The sequence below is a fragment of the Coregonus clupeaformis genome, chromosome 14 (genome assembly GCF_020615455.1).
Source record: "Coregonus clupeaformis isolate EN_2021a chromosome 14, ASM2061545v1, whole genome shotgun sequence".
Taxonomy (NCBI): domain Eukaryota; kingdom Metazoa; phylum Chordata; class Actinopteri; order Salmoniformes; family Salmonidae; genus Coregonus; species Coregonus clupeaformis.
In genome coordinates this window covers 18,084,100-18,102,471 of record NC_059205.1, presented here as the reverse complement: position 1 = coordinate 18,102,471, position 18,372 = coordinate 18,084,100, and the positions used below count along the sequence as shown (strand labels likewise).

The 18,372-nt window shown below is 43.5% G+C and overlaps 1 protein-coding gene across 2 annotated transcripts; it reads left to right on the top strand.

The window, feature by feature from the left end:
• The first annotated feature begins 1,603 nt into the window (after nucleotides 1-1,603).
• Nucleotides 1,604-16,521, top strand: wdr47a (WD repeat domain 47a). 2 transcript variants are annotated; one of them, XM_045224732.1, is made up of 17 exons: nucleotides 1,604-1,747; nucleotides 3,627-3,796; nucleotides 4,829-4,912; nucleotides 5,173-5,257; nucleotides 6,194-6,325; nucleotides 6,724-6,900; nucleotides 7,102-7,604; nucleotides 8,246-8,354; nucleotides 9,598-9,791; nucleotides 11,765-12,034; nucleotides 12,177-12,246; nucleotides 12,771-12,931; nucleotides 13,082-13,254; nucleotides 13,537-13,707; nucleotides 13,861-13,992; nucleotides 14,105-14,323; nucleotides 14,680-16,521. In XM_045224732.1, exons 2-17 carry the CDS (start codon nucleotides 3,639-3,641, stop codon nucleotides 14,820-14,822), a joined length of 2,781 nt encoding a protein of 926 aa, XP_045080667.1. In that variant the 5' UTR covers nucleotides 1,604-1,747; nucleotides 3,627-3,638; the 3' UTR covers nucleotides 14,823-16,521. The 2 variants fall into 2 exon arrangements, with proteins under 2 accessions (XP_045080667.1, XP_045080668.1); XM_045224733.1 differs by lacking the exon at nucleotides 1,604-1,747 and adding an exon at nucleotides 1,785-2,338.
• The last annotated feature ends 1,851 nt before the right edge of the window (nucleotides 16,522-18,372 follow it).

Genomic DNA, 18,372 nt, shown 5'->3' with positions numbered 1-18,372 from the left:
AGATATGTGTGAGATGCCATTCTGTATTTTCCCCCATCCAAATTAGTTTTATTTTAACCCTGTCAATATGTTCATGTATTTGTTATTTTTATATATTCCTTTGAACAATATTAAAATGCAAATGTTCATCAACACTTGTGATTGATGTTTTTGAAGCCGGGTTATCCACTTGAATCTCATTTTAGGCTAGCTCAGATTTGGATTCTTTGTTGTGCTAAATGTTCACATTTCCTACAGCACAATATCCAGTTACTTCATTACAGAACAAGTGGGTCTTGAACCTGCAACCCGAGGCCACAGGGGAAACAAACGCAGGTTCTGTGCCATAAAGGTCAAAACCTCATGGAAGAGGCATAGGATTACATACAGGGAGAACATACCAGTGGTAAAATATCAAGATAAACCGTTTGTCATTTTGTTACATCATTTCTCATAAAAAGTATAGTCCTTTGAATACACCTTTGTTAATACCACTAGGTGTCACCTAATGATTGAGAAGTAAAGCACTAGTCTTCCTCTCTTGCGTTCAAGAGCAACCTGAAAGCTATCGGTTAAGAATAATAGTCTACCAACCAGATTTACTTCTTATCACTGTCTGTCTTAATACTTTTAAAGCCTTTTCAGGGGGGCATGTTGTTCAAGCATTTAATAATAATAATAATAGGCCATTTAGCAGACGCTTTTATCCAAAGCAACTTACAGTCATGCGTGCATACAATTTTTGTGTATGGGTGGTCCCGGGGATCGAACCCACTACCTTGGCGTTACAAGCGCCGTGCTCTACCAGCTGAGCTACAGAGGACCACTTTTGAACGTTCCACTGTGATTCTGCTATTAGCCTACAAGCAAATGGAACACACCATCTAGTCTGGGCAGTGAAGGCATGAGGATTATGCCTCGGTCATTGCATTTAGGTACACTAGAAGTACATTAATTTCCAATGAAAGCTGAATTTGCTTTGCAGCATTGCGTTGCAGAGGCAGTTGCAGTGCGTTCTGTGTGGTTCATACGTTCGAATGTATGCTTCAAACTGTATGCATAGACGGCTTGACAGAAATGGTAGCAGAAGGTGAATGTTTAACTTTTGTTGCACACATATCCAGGTGATGCTGCATAACATTTTGCGCAAAAATGCTGTCGGTGTGATCAGAGCTTCAAGCTGTCTACACATACAGTTTGACACATACATCGATAAATCCAACGTATGCACCACACAGAACGTACTACAATTGCCTCTGCAACGCAATGCTGCAAGGCAAACGCAGCGCTCCATTGGAAATTAATGTACTTCGGGTGTACCAAAATGCAGTACACTGTCGGTGTGATCGAGGCATTAGTCTTATCCATCCACCATCAAATATTGTCTTGGAAGTGACACACCCTTACAAGTTATTATCTCATTGAAAGTGGCATAATTGGACTTTGAGACAACGCTTATACTTGAAGCGCATGCTCGATGGATGGTAGTAGCCAGGAATGTTGATTCGTACCGAAAGCTGTGTGGTTTTGACTTGCAAGACAAGAGATGCCTGGGGGCGCCCTTGTGAAAATGCTGGGATCTGATTGGTAGACGAAGCGGTGCGCTTGACAACCGAAGGGGCTGGGTAGCAGCAGCAGAACCGAGAAGATAACAGAGAAAGGAAGGAGAAAATCATCGAAGCAGGATCGCCGTGACAAGCTACGCTTTTTCAACAACATAGAAACAAATTTAGGAGCGTGTTTTCAGCCCATGTATTTTTAGACCAAGGTGCGCTTTAAATCGCATTTGGGAGCGTGTTTGTTTGTTATGCGTGGGAAGCCTCGCTCCCCACCCATCCCGCCTGTGCTGCTTGCGGATGATTCACTTCTAGCGATTGGCCTGGGGTGTATTCATTACGCCAATTATGTTGCAAAACGTTTACTCCAAACGCTATTGAGTTCTGTTTTGTTCTTAAACGGAAGTTGTAGTTCAGTGGTGTCTCTCTTCAAAATAAATAAGCGGCTGGAAAAAGTTGGAATCCCGCTGACTTCACTTCACTTTAGAGCATGGAAGAATCGATCATTAATAGATGTGCAGTTCGTGCCAAACACTTCGTAGACAATTCAGATTGGAATGGCAAATCGTGGAACAATAACATAAAAATTAACTAGCTAGCTACAACTTCCATTTATGAACCCAACAGCTTTTACGTGACGTTGAAGAGCGTTTGGAGTAAACGGTTTCTGTTGCAAAACGTTTTGCAATAGAATCGGCGTAATGAATGCACCCTGATTAGCCATTCTCTTGTTGGCTGGCTGCTTGTCATGATCTAAATCTGTTAGCGGTTTTGGGTGTGCGTTCCTGACAACAGTACTCCTGGTATGTAGCTACCAGCTAACATTGGCTGCTAGCTAGCTAATTAGCTTGCTAATATTTCTGACACATAGCTTGTGTTGTCGTTTATTTTATAACATAGGACAAGAACAGATTGGTGTGAAGTAGCTAGCTACTGTAGCTACTTATCTAGCAGTTAGCTAGCTAATTTGTGTTTGAACCCCACCCATAGCTGCAGTGCCTAGCTACATGGCTAGCTAACTAGCTAGCTAGTTATATATTGTAAATAGATGTTTATTGGAACCCTTCCCGACAAGTAATACTTAGCTCATCCTTTATGTTTAGGAGATACGCATAGTTTCCTTGCTGCTAAATTGTTGCCACTGCTGCTGTCATTGTCACCAGCAGTGCATCTGGCATGATCTGCATGCAGCTTGGTTGTTCCTTTTCTCTTCTGAATGGCCTGTACAGTTCATTGTCCGATATCTAGCAATATTATTTGTTGACTGCACGTAAGTGTATTCGTAAACTAAATCAATTTAAAAGTCGAAGGATGTAGCATGTATCAGTATGTTTTGAGCAACCACTTGCTTGGACACCTTGTCAACAATGCAGGTTGCAGTGCAACACCAAGATAGCAGGACTATTGACATAGGCTAACTAGTTATCGAAATCCTTAGTCAGCATTCCGGTGGCACCCCCCAATACATTAATGCAATCCTAGTCCATAATGTGTTACTGTCTGTTACTGCATAATTAATAACACAGCTGTGTGGGTGATTGGATTTACTCTCTGCTGCAGACTTTGTACTGACACTGACCTTCTGCTAATCACAGTAGCCAGAGAGTTGGGGCTTGATTCCATTAGGTGTAATTGAGGCTTTCCTCATTTTGTCCACATTAAGTAGGTGCACAGAGAAGGTCCTAGATTTCCTGTGCTTGTTTGTAGGTAGGAATTGAAATAAATTCGACTAGACTTCTTGAAATTCAAAAGCAAGGTCAGTTGTAACAGTTGTTGGCCAAGTAAATATCTGGAACAAAAAAATAATTGGTTGAACACAGTGTGGCAATAAAGTGACATTGTGTTACATTAGGAATTGATTGTTTACCAGACAGCAACCTCAACAGGGTCAGATAAAAATATCCGGTTTTCATGGATACAGTATGTTCAACCTAGCTTCCTTTTCCTCTGAAAACCGGATGCAGGGACCCGCTCAGGCGTTTCTTTTACGCCTGCTACGTTTAGTTAACCAGACAGATACTAGGCTGCCTACGATCAACAAGAGAGCCTCAGTTTGTATACTCACCCTGAGTTTTGTTGTGTGTGTGTCAGCCCGTCATCGCCATGACAGCAGAAGAGATCATCAATGTGAAGGAGGTGGAGATCATCAAGGTGATCCTGGACTTCCTCAACTCTAGGAAGCTTCACATCAGCATGCTGGCCCTGGAGAAAGAGAGCGGAGTCATCAACGGACTATACTCTGACGATATGCTCTTCCTCAGGTACACCTGGGTCGTATTCATTAGGCACCAACAAAAAAAGAAGAAGATTAAAACAGGGAGGGACTACCTGGACTTATCCAATAAGGAACTTTTCATTTTCAGTTGCAAAATGTTTTGCTACGGTGTGCCCTACTGAATATGACCCTGACATTACTGTTTGGGTCTTACTACATGGCTAGGTTTGGAATGACAAAGGTCTGGCTCACCCATAGCATATCAGGACACCTCCATAAGTGTTTGCTGCGATACAACAGTTGACAGACTAATTAGACGAGATTGTTGCTGTTCAGCTTTCCAAAGCATTTTCATCAACTTCATGCAGGTGTCATTTTTCAGTCTCATATGAATAGGTCACTTGTTGCTAAATTAACGCTGAAACACTAACAATGTTCAGAAAGGGTAGCATCATTTCCTTTGTTCTTGCAATAATGATCTAGACCACCTCTATGCTGGATTGGAGTGGACCTTTGAATGTCAGCCAGCAGTGTAGACCTCTTTGGCATTCCACTCATCTGTGTGTGTGAAATGCCTGATGGGATTGGAGTTGGGCCCCTTTCACACAGAGGGCCCCACTAGAGAACCCTTTGTTGACATGTTTAGTTTATTTTTATTCTGTTTTGTTTTTACTGAAATTATCTGGCTAGTGTGAATAGGCTCAGAGCACGTAATAGGTGCCGCATAATTTGTCACAAAGATCATACACTTTATTTAGCATTTTACATCAGATTTATGAACTACTAGGGGCAGGGACAATTACCATTATCGCGATACTCGTTAGTATCGTGGCAAGGAAACAAAACACGAAGCCGATTTAACTTCTTTAGGAAAACAGCCATTATGTTGTCATCCAGAGTCACATGTATTTATTTTCCAAGCTATAGTACCCAATATTGTACATACAGCAGATTTTTTATGGACCAAAGAGTTTGGCCTGCTTCATGTTTTCATTTTTGGCATGGAAAAAATATTGCGATACTGGTATCGACCCGGCCCTATAACTAACTTGTTTGTGTATTGTTTATCTCTGTCCAGACAACTGGTGCTGGATGGGCAGTGGGACGAGGTTCTCCAGTTCATTCAGCCGTTGGAGTGCATGGACACGTTTGACAGGAAAAGGTGAGGCATTGATACAACACTAATTCTGTGGTCAGAAATGAATGTATGTAGTCTGACTATACCTGACAATTTCTGCAGTTAGCAGTGCTATTATTGCCTTGTCAAACAACAACACGTTAGCAAACTGACACCCAGGCTAGAATGTTCAGGCAGATACTGGGTTTGAATTACTTTACTGACACATACATACTGTAGGATGAGACAACCCAGCTCTGGGGCTATATTTTATTGTTGTGTCGAGCTGTGTTGTCTTGTCATAGGTTCCGTTACATCGTCCTGAAGCAGAAGTTTCTGGAGGCCCTGTGTGTGAACAATGCCATGTCTGCTGAGGACGAGCCACAACATGTGAGTCAACAGGCAAAGAATAGGTTCGCTCTCGCACTTCTCCACGTTGTTCTAGTGTCTTTCTGCCTTTACATATTCCATCTCCCTGTCTTTGTTTCTGGCTCCTTTCCTCTGTCTCCTTCTGAATGAGCAAACAAAATAGCAACGAATCAATTCTTTTTCCATCTACCTCTTTTCTATTTCTGTCACACTGCCTCATTTTCTCCTAGCCCACACACATTCATTGAGCTTTCTCTACCCATCGTCCTATATTAGCTTAGTCACAGACAGTGTAGATCTGAATCCAGCTTGTGTAGCCTGACTGGATTAGTCTGGGCTCCTCAAGCCAGCTGTGTCTGTGTGTATAAGTGTGTCAGATTGTCAGCCCAGCTCTTCATGAGTTAGTGTGGAACTGTGTGTGACATGTGAGTCTGATTTAACACGTTTCTACGTGTTTATTGTGTTAGGTCTAAGTTAGATCTCGTGAAATCTCTTTTACACATTTATTCGAAGCAGGTCAAAGAAACACTGACATTTTCTTATTTCTGAGGTTTCTCCTTGGACATGATAGAGATCTAAGCCCTTCTACCCTGATATTTAGAATCTAAGCCTCAGAGAGCGATAACAGATAGCTGCTCTTCTACAGGATCTACAGACATTCTGGGTTTAGATGTTCAAAACATAAATTTTCATCCCCCCTCTCTCTGTCTCTGCGGGAATGTTGAGTCTAGAGGGGAGGGACTGGGGATGATAGTGTTACATTGCCTCTAGAAATGAATAAATATGATCAAAGCCCTTTTTTTTATTTATTGCAAACCTTCTAGACTGAATCAAAGTCCTGCTACATGTGAGCGTAAAATGAGTGAATCTGATGTGGCCCAAAATCCACTCTCTCTTTCTTTCTCCCTCTGCCCTCTACCTCTCTCTCTCTCCACCCTGCATCCCTCTCTCCCTCAGTTGGAGTTCACCATGCAGGAGGCGGTGAAGTGTCTTCATGCTCTGGAGGAGTTCTGTCCCTCTAAGGATGACTACAGCAAGCTATGTCTGCTCCTCACCCTGCCTCGGCTCACCAACCACGCTGAGTTCAAGGCATGACACATTTGTATATTTATGGCATAATATATCATATTATAATAATATATATTATTATGATTATTATTATATAGCATCTGACCTTTTGAATCGTACTCTGTTATTCTAGCACAGTGATTGATTCTAATACTTACTTTGAAGAAGGTTTGGTAACAGTTTACTGAAAGCAGGTATCAAAAGGCATTATTACATTATTATAAGCATGTATGAGCACTTTATAACATTTTGAGATAGCACTTATTATCTCATAATGCTGTATCTGATGTATATCAATGTGGCAGTTTTCCAACTATCTCAAAATGGATCGCTATGAGATAACACTGAGACATTTTAAAGGTGTCATCATGTTTTGGGTTTTAGCTAAATGACTAAACAGTATAGTGTTTCCCCTCCAGGACTGGAACCCCAGCACGGCGCGGGTGCAGTGTTTTGAGGAGGCGTGCACCATGGTGGCAGAGTTCATCCCTGCAGACAGGAAGCTGAGCGAAGCGGGGTTCAGAGCCTCAGGGAACCGCCTCTTCCAGCTCCTCATTAAAGGAGTTCTGTACGAGTGCTGTGTCGAGTTCTGCCAGGTACTTACAAAGTACCTATAAGATTCTATCCATCACTTGATATGACTGTTTTAGTTTAATATGATGTTATGATTTCATTGCTTGCTTGATTAAATGAATGAATGAATGAATGAATGAATAATTGATTCATTCAATGCATGAGTGCTTGATTGATATATTGATTGGCTGATAGATTGACGGATTGACTACCTCTGTCTCCAGAGCAAGGCGACAGGCGAGGAGATCACGGAGGGCGAGGTGCTCCTGGGGGTGGACATGCTGTGTGGGAACGGCTGTGATGACCTGGACCTTTCTTTACTCTCCTGGATGCAGAACCTGTCCCACAGTGTCTTCTCCTGCGCCTTCGAGCAGAAGCTGCTCCAGATCCACGTGGACCGCCTGGTCAAGCCCGCCAAGGCCGGCTACGCAGACCTCCTCACCCCGCTCATCAGCAAGCTGTCCCCCTACCCCTCCTCGCCTCTCCGCCGTCCCCAGTCCGCCGACACCTACATGTCCCGCTCCCTGAACCCGGCCCTGGACGGGCTGTCGTACGGTCTGTCTGGCCAGGAGAAGAGGGGCCCGGGGGGGGACACGGCGGGGGGGAAGGGGGTGTCCCCCATGTCTCATTCCTTCGCTAACTACCACACAGGGGGCCAGAGTTTGAGCAGGAGTCTGATGCTGGAGAGCTCCGACTGCCACAGCATCTTTGAGGAGTCGCCTGAGAGGTGAGAGCAGGACGGGTTGGATTCAGGTAGCGCTTTTCAACATCAAGGTCTAGAATGTGTTTTACATTGTAAGTGGGGAATTTAACTCCTCTACCATTAATGTGTAGTACCCACCAGGATGATGCACTCTACCTAGTCATTTTCCCCTCTAGAATAATCCCCAAACATTGGCTAAGTAGGCCAAGTAATTACATGATTGAACCTGTTTGATTTAGCCTAGCCACTGAAGTAGACTGTTGATTAGCCTGCGGGGTAGAAAAACACTGGAGACTACTGTTGAAGGAGAAGCTCAGTGATTATCTTGACGTTTTCTACTGCTCAACAACATCCACTTATGCGAACACTGTGACAGTAGGGAGTAGCTGTGTGACAGTAGGGAATATCTGAGTTGTCTGGTACTGTATTAGATTGAGCCCTAGATCTGTTTGTACCCTGCAACCCTCTCTCTGCACTTGCATTTCACTGGACCGTTTACACCTGCTGTGCACGTGATGAGTAAACTAGGATTTGATTTGATGTCTTGCTAACTCCATTGCTGTGATTGGTGTTGGCAAGACAACACAGACATATGTGGGACTCAGGCTAGTCTGGTAGTGCATTAGAGTAGTAGTTAATGTAGTCTCTCTGGTTCTTGTTCCTAGCTCCAGGACTGACACGCCCGTGGATAAAATGATGAGTTCAGGCACCCTGCGCCCCGCCTCCGCCCCTGGAGAGGACGCCCCGTCACCAGGCTCTGCAGAGAGGAATGAGGTAAAATACCTGATGGAGGAGAGGAAGATGAGATGTAACCAGGTCTGTCTTGCAAAAGATACAGATTTCTAGAAAATAAGTGCATGAGGTGGCAACAATTTTTACCCAGTTTATATAAACCCTGGAGTCTGATGTGTGATGATTGGGATTGTGGCCTGTGGAGAGGATTACTTTCAAAGATGGTGGCCTTCTCCCTCAGTCTAAATATAGGGCGGACTTAGAGATGAATATGTGTCTGATGTGTGTGTGAGACTCGTCTGGGGCGTACAGGGCCTGAGTTACAGCCAAGAGACCTGTCACCGGCTCTCTTTCTCTCGCTCTCGTCTCTTGTCCTCTCACAGTACAGCCCAAAGGACTCTAGTCTCCTGACTCCACTTCAACTCTAGCCTTGCCTTAGAGGAGATCAGACTGCTCTCTACTCTGCTCTACCCTGCCACTGCTGTCCTGTCTAGCCGTTAGTCAGACTGTGTGAATAAACAGCCCTGCTCTGCCATGCCTGTCACCTTGGAGACCGATCAACAGACCAGGAGCAGAATTGGAAATTAGACTGTGTGATTTCACCTTCAGATGAGACCCTGGTTTATGGCTCCTTCTGCCACACTGTGTGTTTGTGTGTGTGTGTGTGTGTGTGTGTGTGAGGTTATTGGATTTCACACTGGCTGTGGTCCCTGTGTCAACGAGGGTGCGGGATGGCAATGCACGTCATGAACAGCTTATTTCTTCCAACCCTCTCTCTCTCGTCTTTGGCATGCTGCCAGCCTGGCCCCTGGTCGGTGTGGAAGTTCATGCCTATCAGATGGACCTGCAGAGGCCACAGTAGGGGAAGTTGTGTCCTCAGACCTTTGACACTCAGTCTTTTTCCTCTCTCCCTGAAATTACAGAGGGAAGGGGTGTGGGGACAAAGCTGGCTTTGAATGTGAATGGCACTATGTATGAAGTTGGCTGTACTTCAAACAATTATGAATTTGGTTTATTTTAATATGGTGTGTGTGACTACTGAGAGGTTGGAAGGGTTTTACCAGCAGTGCATGTCGGTGTATTTGCAGTGCATTCGGAAAGTATTCAGACCCCTTGACGTTTTCCACATTTTGTTACGTTACAGCCTTATTCTAAAATGGGATTAAATACATTTTTTGTCCTCATCAATCTACACACAATACCCCATAATGACAAAGCGAAAACAAACAGGTTGTATGTATGACGTAATGTTCACTGTGTGTGTGTGTGTGTGTTTTTACCTCAGCTGCGTGACTCCACAGAGAAGTATGAGGAGTTTTACCGCCAGCGTCTGAGAGTACAGCAGCACCTGGAGCAGAAGCAGCAGCAGAGACAACTCTACCAGCAGATGCTGCTGGAGGGAGGCGTGCAACACACTGACCAGCCAGTCCCCGGGACAGACGCCACGCAGCACAGCCTCACTGAGACGTTCCTCAACAGGTTAGAGATTGTAATGTGGACACTGGCCTGTACGCCCACGTGTATACACACTGACACACACAGCACAGGACTTGAGTTCCTCAATAGGTCAGTTGTTCACCCATCACTGCACAGCACAAAGTCTGAAACCAATATGACAAACGTGAGGTTGCCTTGCTTTTCTGTGGTTTGATGAGTTGCCGTTTTGTCTTAAACCTTGTAATGACTCTCCTCTTGGCAGACCACATTCTGTCAGATGTTACATTATGTAATGTAGTTAGTTGTTACTTCATGTGATGGATGGAATAATGGTTTGGAATAAGGGTTGTTGCTAAACATATTGTTTAAATCAAACCTGGCCGATTTAGAACACACATACCCCTCCCTGTACAGCCCATGGCTTCGACCTAACACGATGCAATGGAAAGACACGTTAAATCCAAAAAATTCAGGACAGTGTTGGTTCAGTATGATAAAAAAATATGGGAACATTTTGAATCTAGTTAAAATCACAAATCGGAAAGGACAAAGAAAGGTCCACTAAGGATGTCATTATAAAACCTTATAAATAATGCAGGGAGGGGGGGGGGGGAGAGATCAAAAGAGATTTGGCCTTCTGATGCACATTGCAGTCTAGAAGGGAGAGCATTAGTGATGGGTCGTTCGCGTACAAACGGCTCTTTTTGAACAGATCTTTTTGGTGAACGTCTGGAACCGAATCGCATCTGTGAAAGAGACGTTCATTTGGCTCCCTGATTTACCTACTGCTATTACTGCTTTTTGAGTTCCAAACAACGATGATCTGTAGATAAGTTATAAAAACATGTCTGAAGATGGTTATTCCTCACTGCAGGAACAGTAGGTAGAGGTGAGAGCCTCATTCTGGTCCATGCAAAATGTTTGCGGTGTGTTAAAAAAAAAAGGGTCCTTTTGTTTTGCAAGAGATGTAATTTCGTCCGGTAAAATGTATTTGAACTCACATATACAATCTGACATAATAGTAGGCAACCTTTTTATGCTTACATTAGAAATGTGCTATTTTTCATGGTTTTTCATTTTAAAAAATGAACTACTGAAAGATCCAGCTCACAGAAAATATTTGGAATGCCCATCACTAGAGAGCATGGCCTGACCCTATGATGTCATCTCGACTATAGTGAAAACACCGTTTAATGAGAGAATCTAGCCTCAGCCTGGATGGTTCAAAGCCTAGATGTGACAGTTGTAGTATCCTGTTGGACAAGATGACAACTGCTGACTAATGCTTAGAGAGACACGCGTTACTTTTTCAGTAACAGGGTCTGAAAGGGGAGGTTGGTTTGTGTGTGTGTTGGGGGGGAGGTGCTCATAGTGGTGGTGTTGCGGGTGGGCGTCTATAGTTTGGTGCACATGAGGTGTGTATAATGATTAATGATGGGGTGTATGGTGGAGCTGAGTGTGGTACCCCAGATGGAGCAGCATGTGCCTGGGGGTTGGGTTGGGCGTGGGGGTGGGGGTGGAGGAAGCCACAAGGGACCCATCATTGTCTCTCCCCCAACCCAACCATCTGGGGTACCACACTCAGCTCCACCATACACCCCATCATTAATCATTATACACACCTCATGTGCACCAAATCATGGATCTTTCAGTAAAACATTTTAAAAAATGAAAAACCATGAAAAATAGCACATTTCTAATGTAAGCATAAAAAGGTTGCCTACTCCCACACACACACTTTTTAAATTAACACTGCTGCTCCTCTCTGTTCTTTATGAACTGTCATTAATGCCCTGAGCACCAGCTGCTCCTGTGGTACCTGCTCTGTATGTCTCTGGAGCAGAGCCAGACTCCGACTGTCACAATCTAATTATGCAGAGCAGACATCGGCCATATTTAAATGACTGACACTATTAAAGAGACATGGCGAATGCCTGGCAGAGGCGTGTCTGTCTGTCTCTCTGTCCTGTCTGTCTGTCTGTGTGTGTATTAACCTGTGTGTTCTTTCTACCCAGGTCTATTCAGAAGCTGGAGGAGTTGAACGTGGGGATGGAGAGTCTAGGGGAGGATGTCCAGTCTCTGGCCCAGCAGTGTAATGGTACGGGCCCCTCTCCCGAGAACAACAACATCGGTGACCCCGTAGGCTTGACCCCTGACCCCGCCGTGACCCTGACCCCCAAGCAGGGCCAGCCCCATGGAGGAGGGTTGGTCAGCAGCACCCCACAATGCACCACAGCGGGTCGGGGGGTACCCCCACTGAACGAATCCCCCGTAGTCTCCCAGAGGTGAGCTAGGGGTGCGTGTGAGGGGTGTGTGAGTGCGTGTGATACGAACAAATATGTCTGTATTGCAGATTTGTTTATGTTTTTGTCTTTGTGGACATACACAGAGTAATGTACTAATGTGTTGTATCTGTGTGTGGTCTAGTCCTCAGAAAGTAGCTGGACAGCCTTCCGGATTAGACCACTCACCAGGAGCCCTAACCCGAAGTAAGGAGGTAGGTTCCTTTCCCCCTCTCTTTCTCTCTCTCTCTCACACACACACACACACACACACACACACACACACACACACACACGCGCACACACAGAGTCTGTCTAACCTCCCACTGTAGGCTTAGTAGAACTCTTTAGGAGTGAGAGGCAATGAGTATCAGTTCAGTGTACCCACTGAGGTCATGCACAGTAATCCTGGATTATGCAATGTGATGAGTGGAGATTGAATCCATCAGATTCGAGTTCGAGCAGCAGCGATAAAGGGTATTCCATGTTGGCATGAGCTGTTGGCTCTATTTCAGAATAATGGATAGCGTAAGACATAGAAGATCAACTCAGATTATACTGGTAATTATGTTAAACCCATTGCCCCTGTATGTGTGCGGGCAGTTCTGTGTGTATGAGAGACATTGTAAGAAGTGTTTCTTCTTAACTCTGCTGACGGGCTAACAAGTAGCTCCCTGGGGCTAGTGGGATATCTTCATTCTCATCCCGAATGTTTGTTTTGTGTGTGTGTGTGTTGCAGGAGGACAAGCCCAAGGCCCTGTTTGTAGCTGTGAACACCCTGGAGGACACTCAGGCGGTGCGCGCTGTTGCCTTCCACCCCACGGGGGCGCTATACGCTGTCGGTTCCAACTCTAAGACGCTACGCGTGTGTGCCTACCCAGACGCGCCGCTGGACACCAGGTAACACACACACAGAGCCTAATAACTAATCATTCCTGAAATTGTTGATATCTACTGTTCAATTCCTTTGCGAGGTATTCTGCTGTAATGAGACTAAGCTTTATCTCTCTGCTCTCGCGCTCGCTCTCTCACCCCTTTTCCTTCCCTCAGTGGGGTGTCAGGTATGACCAAGCAGCCGGAGGTTCGTTTTAAAAGGAATAAGCACCATAAAGGTTCTATCTACTGTGTGGCCTGGAGTCACTGTGGAAAGCTACTAGCCACCGGCTCCAATGACAAATATGTCAAAGTCTTGCCCTTCAGTGCCGAGACCTGCAATGCCACAGGTAAACTCAATACGGAGTTTCAATTCCATTAGAAATCAGTTCGATTCAAACGTTGGGAATCTATTACATTTAAATCCACTCTAAACACGGGTTGTTTAAATCCTTAAAAATGTAATTGATCTCCTGAAATGACTGAATTAAATAGGAATTTACTCAATATACACCTGACAATGAAAGTTACAGTTCTCTTGATTTCAGTTCGGTACACACACTCTTTCCGTTTAAGTTTGAGTCTCACACCCCCCACCCTCTATCTCTTCTCTATCTCTGTCTCTCTCTCAGGTCCAGACCTTGAGTTCAGTATGCATGATGGGACCATCAGAGACCTGGCGTTCATGGAGGGACCAGAGAGTGGAGGGGCCATTCTGATCAGCGCCGGGGCCGGGGACTGTAACATCTACACCACTGACTGTCAGAGAGGACAGGGCTTACACGCTCTCAGTGGACACACGGGTACACACACGCACACAAACACTAATTTGCTTCGCAGGACTCATTCACACACACTCGTGTACTACTTAGTTTATCATCGTCATTCCTGTATGGAAAATAAAGGCTTCCACGTGAGAGTGATGTGAGACTGATGGTCTGTGTGTTTATCCTCAGGTCATGTTCTGTCTCTGTATACGTGGGGAGGGTGGATGATAGCGTCAGGCTCTCAGGACAAGACTGTGAGGTTCTGGGACCTGAGAATACCCACTTGTGTTAGAGTGGTGGGCACTGCCTTCCATGGATCAGGTTGGTATTGCTTCCACACACACACACAAACAAACAGACACACACATTTATGGGACCTACTTGTTGGTCTCTCTCCTTTCTAACTCTTTCTCTCTCTCTCTCTCCCTCTCAGGCAGTCCTGTTGCCTCGGTAGCGGTGGACCCTAGCGGTCGTCTCCTAGCGACGGGACAGGAGGACAGCAGCTGTATGCTCTATGACATCAGAGGAGGACGCGTGGTGCAGACGTACCGGCCCCACTCCAGCGACGTGCGCTCCGTTAGGTTCTCCCCCGAGGCACACTACCTGCTCACTGGTTCCTACGACACCAAGGTCATGATCAGCAACCTGCAAGGTAAGTAAGACATATAGGGAAGATCTCAATTGCATACTCTTCGCGTCCTCACTCCTCGTTTCCATCTCAAAACCCATTGGAGGAGAAGGACAGAGGGGAGGGACCGCTGGCGTTCTCATCCCATGGGTTGTGAGAAGGAGACAAGAGGGCGCGAGGAGTATGCAATTGAGATCTTCCGCTAGTTACTAAATGGTCTCTAATGATGGGTGTGTTGTTCAACTTACCAAAGCACAAAGAAGCTAATGAAGTATTTATTTGTTTAAGCTGCAATCAATGACTTGGACTCACAAGTCCAAGCATGTGTATTTGGGCCCTTTGTACTCACAATATATTGAAATGTGTGTTTGTCTCTGTAGGTGACTTAACGAAGCCATTGCCCCTGACTCTGGTAGGGGAGCACGGTGACAAGGTGATCCAGTGCAGGTGGCACACACACGACCTGTCCTTCCTCTCCTCCTCCGCTGACCGTACCGTCACACTCTGGACACACAACACCTAACAGGCACATACTCACTCAACACAACCCCTAAAACACACAGTAGACATGCATAACCCATAATACACAACCTGGACACACATATGCACCCCCTTTTCCTTACACTCTTTTACCACTTTCAACAAACAGGACAGTTTATCCCTCTGTACATTTGGTTGTGTGGCTGTCTGTGAGTATCTTTTAGCTGTATTTAGGTTTGATTTCATATCATGCTCAGCTCCCCTCAACATCACTGCTTCTGTGAGCAACTCTCACATCCTCTAGTTGTGTGTGTGTGTGTGTGTGTGTGTGTGTGTGTGTGTGTGTGTGTGTGTGTGTGTGTGTGTGTGTGTGTGTGTGTGTGTGTGTGTGTGTGTGTGTGTGTGTGTGTGTAAAATGGGGAAAGTGAAAAAGTGCACCAACTGACCCTTCCCTTTGCTCTATCACTCCATTCCTCCACTCATCCCAATGACTCTTCAACATTTTCATTTACAAATGACACAGCAGACTCCCTACACTTGCATCTACTCCATTATGTTTTCAATAAGGAGAGAGATGTTTTGCTATAGTGCATTGTTTGATATGGTGCCTTGAGTTATCCAGTCTCCACTAGGAAAGCTTAATCAATACAGAAACCCATGTGGGTCCTCTCCATTTCAGGTCAAAAGTTTCAGTTATCTGTGAGATCTTTCAAGAACAAATGTACATTCCTCATTCGTTTGCACTGTCAGTGTTTTTGTTACAGCATGTGTTACTATGCTGCTATTATTTGAGAAGAAACCAAGAAATGGATGTTGTGATCTAAAATGCTGACAATATGTCAGTGTGTGGTTCAGTAAATCAGGTGCTCCTTGCGGAGTTGAATCTGTTGCATTGATCGATCAATTAGCTATCGGTTGCTTAGCTGTTGTCAATACTACTACTATAGCCCTACTGTGGGAGATGTCTAACGTTACTGTTACTGCCCACCGCATTTCTGCTTTAGGCTTTGTAAATATTGGAGACAAAAATGTGTACATTTGCTTGTACGTTTTTAATGTTGAATCAGTGTTTGGTGCAAAATGCTGTCTTCAGGCAGTTGTTATGGTGTCTCTTGCTATGGCTTGCCTGCAAATGGAAAAAATTAAATACTTGTTTTAATATCGACATGGAAGGGAATTACAGATCTACTTTTTGGCTTGGCCAGCTTCAGCGTACAGTTAAGCAACACTCACTGTAGTATAGCTTTATTTTAATCTGCAATGTTACTGGTTGCTACCAAAATGGCAGTCTCTGCCCATTTCAAAAGGGAGTAGCTTATGCACAATATCTTAGAAAAAGCATGGCATTGTTCTACAACACAATTTATAAACCCGTATTAAGGGTGTTTTGCGTTTGTTACTTTCAGTTTCTGTATTTTGCACTTTGTCACTAGACACTCCATTAATAACTTGTTTGACTTATCAAAATGCAGGCTTGAGTTTTATGCTTTGTTCTTTGTGTACAGTTTCTCATTTTAAATTAAAAGGCCAAACTAATAAATAGATGTATTTATTTATCTTTTATTCTTTTAAAATGTTATTGTAATATATAGTCATCCTTTTCTGTTGATATGAAATTAAATAGTGGTTCCGGTATGTAGCTTTTCTAAACCTTGTTTTAAGTGACTAAGAGAAATGAATAGAGCTTATTGAAAGTGTGATCACTGCTGTGGTATCTAAATAAAAGCCTCTTTGACACTTCAGACTGAACTTGTGTGATCTGTGATGTCCTTCATAATACAGCGAAATCATAATATCAAATAATATGCAATGGCATACTAATGCAATTAAAGCCTTCAAGTCTGGGAAATCTCCAGAGCTGGATGGCATAACAGTTGATGTATACCAAACCTTTTTTGATGTACTCGGAGGCCCCTTACACTTCAGTGTTGTGATGCAAAAATTCTAGCAAAATGCATAGCGCATAGAATTATAAAGGTATTGTCGGATATTATTCATCCTAATCAGACAGGTTTTTTTTTACATGGAAGATACATTGGAGATAATATAAGACAAGTACTGGAAACAATAGAACACTATGAAAAATCTGGGAAAACAGGCCTGGTATTCATAGCTGACTTTGAAAATGCTTTTGATAAAGTACGACTGGAATTTATATATAAATGCCTGGAATATTTCAATTTTGGAGAATCTCTTATACAATGGGTTAAAGTTATGTGTAGTAACCCTAGGTGTAAAATAGTAAATAATGGCTACTTCTCAGAAAGTATTAAACTGTCGAGGAGTAAAACAAGGTTGTCCACTATCAGCATATCTATTTATTATGGCCATCGAAATGTTAGCTATTGAAATCAGATCCAACAATAATATCAAGGGGCTAGAAATCCAGGGTTTAAAAACAAAGGTGTCATTGTACGCTGATTTGGACATACTCGGTATTCATATTCCAAAAGAAATAAATGCTTTCACTACAATACATTTTAATAGAAAGTTAGCAAAAATAGGTGAGATCTTGCTACCATGGAAAGGACAATACCTGTCCATTTGTGGAAGCAAAATAGGTCAACGGCATCAGCAACTTGACCAAGTACCAGGTTGCCTCTGCCAGGAGGATGACACTTGGCCGCAAGTGGATCTTCCAGCAAGACAATAACCCCAAGCACTAATCAAAATCCACAAAGAAATTGTTAATTGACCACAAAATCCACATTTTGCAATGGCCATCTCAGTCTCTGGACATGAACCCCATTGAAAACCTGTAGTTTGAATTGAAGAGGACAGTCCATAAGAGCAAACAAAGGATATTAAGGATCTGGGAAGATTCTGTATGGAGGAATGGCCCAAGCTCCCTCCCACTGTGTTCTCCAACTCATAAAACATTTTATAAAAAGACCCCGTGTTATTATCCTCGCAAGGGGAGGATGCTGGAGTATTGAAAACAGGTGGCAATAAATTTGACCAATCTTTGAGATTTTTTTTATTACTTAATCTCTTTCTCTGAAAGAGTATAAAATAATATATATATTTTTTTTAGCATACAATAGAGCTCAGTATTTGTATTTATTTTATACAGGCTTTTTTGCTCATCTTTATCAAGGGTGCCAATAATTATTGGCCTGACCGTATACACAAACACACATTAGGTTGAAGGCTGGAGCAGAGGGCAATAAGTACAGTTTTACACAATCGCCTAACGTACAGTAACATGCTAGAAGCACAGTGGTGTGTAATTGAACTATAACAAACAGATGTAAGTGTCAGTTCTTGAATAATACATTTCAAACTTCAGAACTTAGTACACACTTTCACTACAGTCCTATGCCATTGCATATTTTTTATATTTTAGGGGGTAGATCAGCTTTGATATTGCAGATAGATTGTAACTTCCATCAATGTAATTGTCTGCATCACTTCCAATCCCCCATATGTTTTTTTTTCTAACAAAAAAATAAATATATATATATATATATATATTTAACATTTTAGTCATTTAGCAGACGCTCTTATCCAGAGCGACTTACAGTTAGTGAGTGCATACATTATATATATTTTTTATATATATATATTTTTTTTACTGGCCCCCGTGGGAATTG